General features: G+C 39.7%; 2 protein-coding genes across 4 annotated transcripts in view; both read left to right on the forward strand.

The window, feature by feature from the left end:
* Positions 1-159: 159 nt before the first annotated feature.
* rpf2 (ribosome production factor 2 homolog) lies at positions 160-10,103 on the forward strand. The gene is made up of 10 exons (XM_069161747.1): positions 160-274; positions 1,695-1,827; positions 2,615-2,652; positions 4,411-4,450; positions 4,547-4,628; positions 4,776-4,852; positions 6,748-6,847; positions 6,944-7,046; positions 7,909-8,053; positions 9,607-10,103. The coding sequence occupies exons 1-10, from the start codon at positions 252-254 to the stop codon at positions 9,817-9,819; spliced, it is 954 nt and encodes a 317-aa protein (XP_069017848.1). The 5' UTR covers positions 160-251; the 3' UTR covers positions 9,820-10,103.
* Positions 10,104-11,524: 1,421 nt separating this feature from the next.
* slc16a10 (solute carrier family 16 member 10) overlaps positions 11,525-11,571 on the forward strand; it is a 162,989-nt gene continuing 162,942 nt past the window's right edge. For all 3 annotated transcript variants that reach the window (XR_011178893.1, XR_011178892.1, XM_069161845.1), the window contains exon 1: positions 11,525-11,571. This exon is cut by the window's right edge and continues 468 nt beyond it. The gene's annotated coding sequence lies outside the window, so the exon portion shown is untranslated.

An 11,571-nucleotide genomic window follows, 5' to 3' on the forward strand; every position in this document is an offset into this window, starting at 1 on the left:
CTGCTCCACATCCGGGACACGATGCTGCTGCTGCGGTTCGTTCTTCTGTCCTGTGGCTCCTCTAGTGGACTGTCCTGTGCTGCGGCGGGTACGTTTGGACACTAGATGGCAGTGATGCAATTCGTGGCGGGAAAGCAACATCGGCTAACAACCAAAGAAGAAGAAACCCAATGTTGTCTTCCGCCGCTGAAATTCACGTGGACTGTTAACGGCAGCAACACGAGGAAAGACTGTGTATATAACACACAAAGATGACGCAGTCAGACGGTGTAATGTAAGTTTGGCAATTTACTGTTTTTATATGTTTGTATTTCTCTTCGCCAGGATTTAATCCTTCCGTGCTCGTGAAGCCAGCTGTGTTCAGATTGCTAACGTTAAGCTAACGTTAGCCGCATGGTGAGAAGTTGTTCAGTAGTTTTACAGCTTCTTGTTCCGTGAAGTTGTATTTTTCGGGAGGTTTTGTGTTGCTGTCGACCTGAATGTCTTTATTTCTTACACTTCGTGTATATTTTTGTTGTTATTCTCACGCGCGCGTTCGCGATGGGCAGTTATAGTTTTGTAAAACATGGAGACAACACGAGATATATTCATTCTCAAATATTAAAAAAGATGAGATGTGATGCTGATAATAATTATTAGTATTATAACAAAGATGGTTTCGGGTGCGACGCTGTGATTCATATTTGTTTGGGTATTTTTCACATTGAGAGTTTTGCTGTTTGTAGTTTTAATGTACTAATATAAGTGATGTGTATATATACTCATAATATAAGTGATTTAACACTTTCTGTGTATATATACTCATAATATAAGTGATTTAACACTTTATGTGTATATGTACTCATAATATAAGTGATTTAACACTTTATGTGTATATGTACTCATAATATAAGTGATTTAACACTGTGTATATGTACTCATAATATAAGTGATTTAACACTTTCTGTATATATGTACTCATAATATTAGTGATTTAACACTGTGTATATGTACTCATAATATAAGTGATTTAACACTGTGTATATGTACTCATAATATAAGTGATTTAACACTTTATGTGTATATGTACTCATAATATAAGTGATTTAACACTTTATGTGTATATGTACTCATAATATAAGTGATTTAACACTTTATGTGTGTCAAACCACAGTTGAGGACAGTTGTGTTATTAAAAAGACTCCAATGAGCAGCTGGATAAATCTCTATTTTAATTACAATCCTGTATTGGATATATATATATATTTATATAATTAGAGGATGGTTAGAATGACTGTTTATCCTTCAATAACCAATCATAACAAACAATATAAGCTCCTTTTCTTTAGACAATATTTTTTTATTGAACTTGTATTTAATACTCACATGTAAGCAGATAATAACAGGAGTAATAATTAACCTAAACAACGAGACGTGAGGCTTTTCACAATCCTCAAAGTACAAGAAACAGTATTTCACATAATAAACAAAGTCGTAGAATAAAAACACGTCAGTATAAATGTTCGATAAGAGTAAATAAATTTTTTTCTTTGAGTTTCACTGTTTTGATTAAAATGTAGTCAAACTGGAGATTCTCAATTTGTTCTATAGAATAACAGAGTTGTAGAGAACAGCTGATAATTAAAGCTCTTTAATAACATGTTTTTGCCTTGTTTTTATTTATCCGTCATCCTTCTGTGTGTTCGTGTCCTCAGAAAACCCAAGTCCAAACGCTCGAAGCGCTTCCTGGAGAGCAGAGCGCCCAAACTGAGTGAGGACGGGAAGAGCGCCATGATAATGAAAGGAGGAAACACCAATCAGACGGTCACGCAGGCCCTCAAGGACATCGTAAGTAATCTGACGAGTCACTGAGGAAACCTGCAGACCTAAGACACCTCATACAGACGCAATGCCTCTTCAGCAACTCTTCTTTATTCCAATGAGATGGTTTAAACTAGAGATTATTCTGACATGGAATAACACACATAAAGTAAATCCAATGAAGAAATGTGCAGATTGATTTTATAGATAAGTACAGGCAAAACAAACAATTGTCTTTTTCAGTGATTCTAATTAAATTACATCAAAGTAACCCACAATATGTAACACTGGACTTGGCTGAAACAGTTTTGGGTCAACAGCCGGGAACTCGCTGCCTGCGCGGCGTGTGAAACGCTGCGTGTGCGTTTCCACACGGCTGCAGGTCCTTCCATACAACTACGGACTTTCTCTGTGATAACGGCCATCGGTAGAGTATTTTTGAAGGGTTGTAACCAAAAAGCAGTCACGTGACTTTCGTTCGCTCTCGTTCAGAGTGAGACACACCAAGGAGAGAGAGAGAGATGCTTTGCAACGATTCAACAGTCCAAACGAGATCACAGATCATTTCCTTCTATGTTTTAGCTGCGAACTGCCTGAAAAATAGGTGTCAGTTAAATTTAGTAAAGGAGGCAGCTGCGTGTCATGCGGGCCGTGTGTCCGCGGGCCGAAGGAGTCCAGCCATTGATTATGTTTACACAGATTGTAAGAGTGATACAGAACATTTCAACCAGAACCGTGATCAACATCAAAGTAAGAAATAATGACTTGCTAGTAGTTTTGTAAATTCATTTGAAGAAAATGTTTGTTCCCTCAGTATTCCCTGAAGAAACCCAACGCTGTGCTGTACAAGAAGTAAGTGATTTAAGACGATGACTTCATTCATTTCTGAGAGAGAATGAAATCGGACTCATTACAGACGACCTGTTTCAACACCTGGTTGAGTCTAAGATGTCAACTGAAGGACTTTAGACACAGAGACCTCCAAACGTTAGTGAACACTTGAGGGAAATGAGATTGTTTTACCTTTTATTGTGTTTGGATTTGAAGTCAAAAGATGATGATTGACATGCAGCATGTTCCCTTATAAAAAGACAAGAAGGTGACGAGCTGGCATTTTAGCCTCGTGTTGAGATAGCAGTTGGAGCCTGAAGGTACAGTGAAGGAAATAATTATTTGATCTCTTGCCGAGTTTGTAAGTTTGCCCACTGACAAAGAAATGAACGGTCTATAATTGTAATGGAGGTTTATTTTAACAGAGAGATAGAATACAAAAAAAACAAAACTACGTTATTAATGGTAAGACATCAACCTTAAACTTCCATGAAATCACCAAAACATGAATCTGCCGACAGGATGAGGAAGTGAACAAAAACATTTTATCACAATCCGCCGCTGGTACCAAGATATATGGTGATAATATTTCAGGGCCATATTGCCCTCCCTCTGTACTCACACATTGGTCTGGATGTGTTCAAATCGGTTCCTCCGATCTCATTGGCCCGGACCTTCTTCCTGCAACCAGACAACGAGCCCAAACACACTGGAAGCTCTCAGCTGTCACTTACCAGACTTAAAGCGTACTGAGCATGTTACCTGCTAACAACACCGCTGCTAGGAAGCATTTCTAAAAAAAATTAATTACGTCAGAGGGTTGCAACGGTACGAGTTTTTCATGGTATGAGAACCGTCTCAGAAAATATGACGGCGTTCGGTATTTCATTATTATTATTATTATTATTATTATTATTATTATTATTATTATTATTATTATTGTTCTCATCACTTGTATTGTTTGAAGTGCTGACAGCTCAGTCAGACTGTCTGTACATTAAACTCACACACTGATGTCAGCTCCTCCAGCTGGAAAAGATGGGAGTTGGGAGCCACGATCAAGCCTATAAAATGATTTCAATAGGCGGTTTTGTTTAGATAATCACATGTTTTATGTTCGGCATTAACATTATGAACGGGACACGTAGTTTAAATCTGCTCGGAGGGATCCTTGAAAATGTTTGCGGTGTCTCCTCCTTTGAGACACTCTGCGTCCATAATTTGCGTAAACTGGATATCCGTCCTGCCCACAACTTCACCTCCATTTTTAAGAAAGTCAAAGTAATCCCACGTTGTTTTTAATCACTTTTTCCAGGATAGAGACGGCGATATTATCAGTCTCATTTTTTCCGCCGTATGCGTGTGTGTGGCATCTCTGCTTGTTTTTTTTGTGGTTTTTTTTTTCAATACCGGTAATAAGCAATTTGTGCAGGGTATGATAACCATTCATTTTAATACCAGGGTAAACCGTGACACCACAGAGGCTCAAAGACTTGAAGCATCAAAAAGCTCCATCTGTTCACTTACTTTTGCACATTTGAAAAAATGGGACTCCACATTAAAATGATTAAAATGTCTCTTCTGTATTGAAATAACAACATGTATGTGGATATCAATAAAAGCTCAAAGGCAGCCTCCACTTTTAAAGTCGAGCCTTGAAATGTGCGTCCTGTGAGCTGGTGTTGGAGCTCTCTGTGAACAAAGACCCACAGCAGCATGAGGACCGATCGCTGTGACATGAAGTTAATAACTGGAATAAAGTCTGGATTTGCTTTTCAGGAAGAACATCACTCGGCCGTTCGAGGACTCCACATCGTTGGTGAGTGTAGCTCCACGGTACTTCCTAAATGCTTGAACAAACTAAACATTTCTCACATGTTCTGTTGAGTAACTAACGAAGGGAAATGTTTCTCAGGAGTTTTTCTCCAAGAAGACCGACTGCTCTCTGTTTCTGTTCGGCTCCCACAACAAGAAACGACCCAACAATCTCATCTTCGGTAATTCTCCTCTCTCTCTCAGCTGTAAACGTACATTCAGCAGTTTTAAACCCTGCTCTGTAAATGTTTCAGTAAAATGTCAGTAATGAGATGTAAAATCTCTCCAAAGCTTCATTAAGTGTTGAATGACGAGTATGTGACTTGCAGGTCGGCTGTTTGACTTCCACGTTCTGGACATGATCGAACTCGGAGTGGAGAAGTTCGTCTCACTGAGTGAGATCAAGGTAACGTCTTTTCTCTGTTGGGGGAAGTTGGAGTCGCTGGTGAGGATTCAGTGACATCACAGTAACCTTGAAGTCACATTTAATGCATCACGTAAACTGCACTCAGCGTGCCGTAGTGAGTTTAACGTCAACTTTGGAAGCATTATTCAACTTTGGCAAATAATCCCCGTCACTCGTGTTAACCCACGATCAGGTTTATCTCGTGTTCTTTTGTTTTATATGGATACCCATCGATGTTTGTACGTCGAGCGCTGAGGTAGACTGAAGGCAGAAGGAAACCAGCCGAGCTCTGACCGACTGTTTCTCTCATCTCCAGCGGTCGCTGTAATTATAGTCTGGAAACCCTGTTTGCATTCAGGTCTGCTGTGACACTCTGACCTCAATTATCTGATTATTTACTCCACACAGATAGGAATGTAAAAAAAAACAGCCGGTGTTTTGAGGGTTGATGACAGTGACTACATTTCCCAGCATGCTGTGCAGGTCTCCGGCTGATTTCCTTCCAGTTGTGGTTGGTTTTGGTTGAGCATGAGCATCACTGGTGTTTGTAGTCAGAGTATGGTACCGATTATTGGTAATCAAGGAGACTGGTTTTTGGAACCGATATACATTTGGAATAACACAAACTTAATTCAGATGCTTTGAAGCATATGTTTAATGAAGAGAACTTTTCAACATGATCTTAAAACAAAGAGCTCCAGCAGCCTTTCTTTTAAAGTAAACTTCTTCTGTAGCAGCTGACGTAAAGGTTGTCCTGTGATCTGTGTAACTGTTGGTGTGTTTTGACAAAACACAGCTGAGCGTCAACAGGTTTCATCTTATTTTAAAGAATCTGACGGATCGTTCCCGATGATACCGGTATCATATTTCAGACAATAGAAAAAATGTATATCCTGATAAATTCAATTTTCCGACCTGTTGACATGTAACATACGTTTGCAGCTTATCGAGCAACAATCCCGGCTGAGAGCTGGGAGTTTATTGAAGTTTGTGCTGTTTCTCCGCTGTTCTGTCTGCGCTTCCCACTGGGTGGCTCCGCCCCCCTCCACACGTGATGCTCGGGCAAACGAGTCGACTCGTTACGAAATAAAAGTGCAACAAAAGACCAGAACTACGTTAATAATTTTAAAACGTTGACCTGAATCTACCGACAGGATGAAGAAGTGATTAGAAGCTCTGCAGCTGATCATGTTGTCCTGACAGAGCAGCACCTAATGAACTACTAGTTAACAGTTGTTCACCACCTAATGAACTACTAGTTAACAGTTGTTCACCACCTAACAAACTACTAGTTAACTGTTTAGTTTTTAATGAATATTTGAAGGCATAATGTTGCGTTTGCGCTGACATATAATCTTTTAAACGTATTTGTTCAAGTTGTTAATATTAATAATGAAATATTTTTCAGTATTTTGTCACATCATAAATATTATTATTTCAAAAATACCCAGATACATGGTGATAATATTTTAGGGCCACATCACCCTCATATCACAGTACTCATCACATTATGTTTTCCTTCTAAATGACACAGACCCCACAAACGTACTCGACTTTAAATAGTAAACAAAAAAAAACACGTTCATTTTTCCAGCTTTCTAAACAAGACAGCAATGTGGAAACCTGCAGTATATTTCATAACTACAGACATATAAACTCACAGGATCAGATAACAACACCTCAAGCTCAGATACTCTCACCCATCATCACACTGAACTGTCGGGTTACCATGACAACCGGTGTCTCTAAAATGGTGTGAGCCAGAAATGCCGCCATCTTTGTTCCAAAACACAGGAGGTGTTCTTGTTTTACATCGTTTTTCTGCTCCGTCGTCTGACGACGGAGGGAAACTTGACAGCGACTGACAGTCTCAAATAAAGTGTTTTCTGTTCCAGGCCAGTAAATGTGCCGAAGGGACCAAACCAATGCTGGTGTTTGCAGGAGAGGCGTTCGATACGGACAACGAGCACAAACGTCTGAAGAGTCTGCTCACAGGTATGAACTCATGAGGGCGTCGTGATATTTATGTGATGATAATTCCATGTCAGTTCTCCAGTCTCAGTCCTCGTCCATGTCTCTGCCCGGTCTCAGACTTCTTCAGAGGTCCCGTTGTGCCTGCAGTGCGTCTGGCTGGTTTGGAGCACGTTCTGCACTTCACCGCCCTGGAGGGCAAAATCTACCTGCGCAGTTATAGGTACTGTGATAGAAATGAGTTTCTGGTCCACACCAACCGCTCTCCGACGGTCTCTACTAACGAGTCCCTCCGGGAGGTTTTTTTTTTAGGGATTGTTGTGATCAGAAATACTTATTATTGTTATTAATGGTCGGACTTTCTCAAAAATCAGGTTGTAACCTGCAGAGTTTTAAGTGAATTTTTTGCGGTAAAATTGCGGGAATTAGGACAAATTGCAGATTTTTTTTTTATAATCACTACCTGATAAACAATTATATTTAATCAATTCCTGTGAGAATAATGCTGCACATCACAGAAATATTTATATTTAATCTTTTATTTAATCTTTTAGAACCATGAGGATAAAAGCTCCTAAAAGGTCCTAAAAGCTGCGTATGTTTCCAGAACAGACCGTCTGTGACTGGACTATAGAAACAAGGACTACATCAGCTGTCAAAATAAGAGCTTTAGATGCTGTTTAATTCATGTTCATTCAACACATAGACCTGCTGGATGAAACAAACAAAGAGACGTCTCTGACAACTGGACGTGTGGAGAAAACTCATTTAAAATCCAGTAATATGGAATCACTTCCTTTGATCACAAACATTAAACCACATCATTTTAAAGTGAAGACCACATTTCCCACAAACCCCGTCACTTCCTGTTTCTCCTCTTGTTCCTGTTTCTTCCGGTGAACAGAGTTTGTTTTGGTGCTAAGAGGAGATTAGAAGAACCGTGCTGATTGGAAATCAGGAATTATCTTGTTTTGTTCCAGCAAATATTACGGAAATTGCTGGAATTTGCCTAAATTATTGCGATCACTAGGTTGCGATTTCGAACATCCCGACCACAAAGATCTTGATGAAATGTGTGATTGCAGGAGTGTGTTGAAGAAGTCTGGGTACCGGACGCCGCGAATCGAGCTGGAGGAGATCGGACCGTCATTTGATTTTGTCCTGAGAAGAACACATCTGGCTTCAGATGACCTCTACAAGTTAGCTCATAGACGGCCCAAAGCCCTGAAGGTAAATATCCCCACAGACCTCCCGCAAATCTTCCCTCACTCAGTCCTGGTCTGAACAAACTTGGTATTCATTTAAAGGATAGGTTCAAATTTTTGTAATGTCTGTTTTAAAACTACAGTGGTGTGAAAAAGTGTTTGTCCCCTTCCTGATTTCCAATTTTTTTTGCATGTCTGTCACTTAAATATTTCAGATCACACTTTTTCACACAGGGCCATGTGGATTTGGATTTTTTTTTTGTTCTCTTAATGATAAAAACCTTCATTTAAAAACTGCATATTGTGTTTACTTGTGTTATCTTTGACTAATATTTAAATTTGTTTGATGATCTGAAACATTTAAGTGACAAACATGCAAAAAAATAAGAAATCAGGAAGGGGGCAAACACTTTTTCACACCACTGTATATTTAAAACTTTGAACATATCCTTTGAATTAAAAACAATTTTAATTTTATATTTAATTTGTATTTTGTCCACCATGCTTTGAATTTAAACAAGTTCAAGTAATGGAGGACAAAATCCAAAATTTGGATTTTGAGCAAAAAAGCATTAAAAAGTTTAAACTTGAGTCGTAAACAGTCTGATTCAGAAAAAAAAAAAAAAAAAAAAAAAAACAACATCTCCTGGATTGTGATTCAGGAACAATGAGACAAACAGGAGGAACACGATGGAGGATTTCCACTTCATTTGTGTAACACAGACTCCCGAAGCCAAAAACAAGCTTCAAATTAACCTTTAAAGTTTTTTGGACAAAATCACTTTAATGTTTTGTTAGAAACCGTTAGTCCTCTTTATATTGGACGTTAAAATATTTTTTTTTACAGCCAGCTAAACCTATTTTTCCTGATACTCCTGATTGTTTTATAACAGACTTGAAAAAACTGTGAAGTTGTTCTTTTTTTTTTTTTTGCTTTATTCATTCATCTGTTTATATAACCGAGCTTTTATTTTGAAATCGTACCAAGAATCTATTATAGCAAAAATTGTTTAGGCCATCTTGGATGGATGATTGAAAAGTTTAATGTTTGTCCTGAAGGGGGCGGCAGAGGAAAGGCCAAATGTTTTTTTTAAGATTTAAAGACTTTTAATCAGCTTGTTCTGCTCACTTCTACATCGTTAACTTCCACCAGTCTGAGCTGTGTTTATATTTTAGCGTAGTGCTGACATTAGCATGAATTAACCCCGTACACCCCGCTGTCCCTCCAGTCACTGCGGACGTTTTCTGTGCAGCCAAACATTGCTCAAACATTTAAAAAGTTTGAACCTCTGGAGGAGATCCCACAGTTTCCCAACATACTGTAAATGTCAGTCTGAAGTCTTGGAACTCATCCGGTGAACAGTGAGGACAGACTTGTCCACAAACTAAAGCATAGAGACAAAGTGGGACCTGTCGTTCAACTGGTGTGTTAGCTGCCTGAACTTGCTGTTTCCTTCGGCATTTTTTTTTTCATTTCAGTTTATTGTTGAGTAAAACATTGAAATGATCAAAGTGTGAGAAAACATCGGGTCAAACAGAGTTCATTTCTCCAACTGACACGTTTTCTTTTATTTACAGCTCAGGAAGAAGAAGAACATTTCCCACGATACCTTTGGCACCAAGTTTGGCCGCGTGCACATGCAGAAGCAAGACCTGTCCAAGCTGCAGACACGGAAGATGAAGGGCCTGAAGAAGAGGAGGGGCGAGGTGGTGTCGGGACAGCCGGACGGACAGGCGGACGGACAGCCGGACGGACAGGCGGCACCCAAAGTGGCCAAAGTAGAGAGCTGAAGGGTCGGGTTCCCGGCTGTGAGCTCATCATGGACGCATGTCTACCATCCCCGCTCCTCTTCTTCGGTTTCCTTTTTCATGTGGCATTCAGCTGCTTTGATTTTTTTTTTTGTCTCAACTGTCATTAATGTGTCAACTCGGCTCTGCTAAAACCACATGAGCATCAGCAAAAGTCGTTAATTCAGACAATTCCGGTCCATTTTTGTGCCTCAACCACAAAATGTTTAAATCAAAACAGAACTTGTGTGAGAAGGAAATAAAAAAAAAACTTTTGAGGCTGTTTAGAGTTGTTTCCGGTTTCCTTTCGGTTTTCTAATCACACATCCAAATGTTTCAGAATGACAGCTTTTTATTTGCCAGAGTGTCCTCACAATGAAAAGTGCTACCAAGGAAAGTGGAGCCACTCTCTTGTTGGCAGAGATGCACGAATACATTTTACAAATAAATTAGTACATATTTTTTTGGGTGTTTTTTTTTTTGGTCTAAGCAAAATTCTTAAAACAGATCTGAATTCCGCTTAAAAAGTATTTTAAGATCCAGAAGATGAAGACGACGAAATGGAACAAACAGCGGAGTCCAAAAGTCAGAGAGCACTAGTGAAGATAATTCGATTTTGCTTTTGTTTGGAATATGACACCAAACTTCCCCTTTTTGTCTTCAAACCTGACGAGCCATGTTCACGTGATGGTATCAGGAATGTTTGGCTTTTTTTCACTTATTAAAGATGTTAGAGTTCATCATCCTGCTGCAGTGTCGCTCCTTAAAGCCAGAGGGAGCGGCGTGTCTGAAGATGGCAGTCCATTCGGTGCAGGTGTCGAAACTCCTGAGCATCCAGTCTTCTTCACAGCACCATGTTTCACAGGGTTTGATGCATTGTGGTGTCTTTATCTCTCCCGCTCGTCTTCTTCACATTCGCTCCTCTGTCACTGAAATAAAACTCTTGACTGGGATTCACCAGGACAGCCCCTCTGCTTCCAATCACAAACTTGATTTCCGCCGTCATTCGGGATGCCATGTTTCCCATGTGACGGGGCAGCAGGTTGATTTACAGCAAGGCCCCGATGAGTCGATGAACCCACCGGACTGGCAGTTGAGCTGCTTGAATGAAAGAGTGCAGCTCAGGGAAATCTGAAGGATTTCACAAGATCAATGACACCAATCGGCTTCAGGTTGGTTGACATTTTTAGATGCTTTTGTTGATAACCAGCAAAGCATCAGAAAATTAAACCTCCCTGGTTGTACAAACTTTAATGTAATATTGTGTTCATTTAGAATTCATTCCCATTTACTGGCTAAAATCTGGTGCCATACCATCCTGCAATATCCGACTTTTTTCCATGTGACTATTTTTTTAATGATGACCCATTTTTTCTAATTTTTTTTTTTTTTTTTTGCTGGACATATTAATCTGCATGTCTGTCCTGCTTGTTTGGTTATTTTTAACAGCTGGAAAAGACAAAGTGAGACTTTTTTCTTCGCGTCAGCAGGAGGGCTGCCGAAGGGAAGACAAATTACGTCTAACATTAACATGTTTTTTTATTACAAGTCCTCCAGAATATAAGTGCTAAATATGTCTATTTCAGAACTTGGTCGTCGTGGACAAATCACGGCGTCCAATGAGCAGCAGGATCGCCCGGAGCCCCGCCCCTCCGCGCTGTCTTTATAACAGTGTAGCTATGACTGTTTGACAGTAACACATGCTGAACTAACAGCAGCTCGGAGTCAACAGCAACTTCCCCTTGAAGCCGTCTT

Source organism: Embiotoca jacksoni, unplaced genomic scaffold (genome assembly GCF_022577435.1).
Source record: "Embiotoca jacksoni isolate LCO1_2020_lvr unplaced genomic scaffold, fEmbJac1.0.p SCAF_29, whole genome shotgun sequence".
Classification (NCBI taxonomy): Eukaryota; Metazoa; Chordata; class Actinopteri; family Embiotocidae; genus Embiotoca; species Embiotoca jacksoni.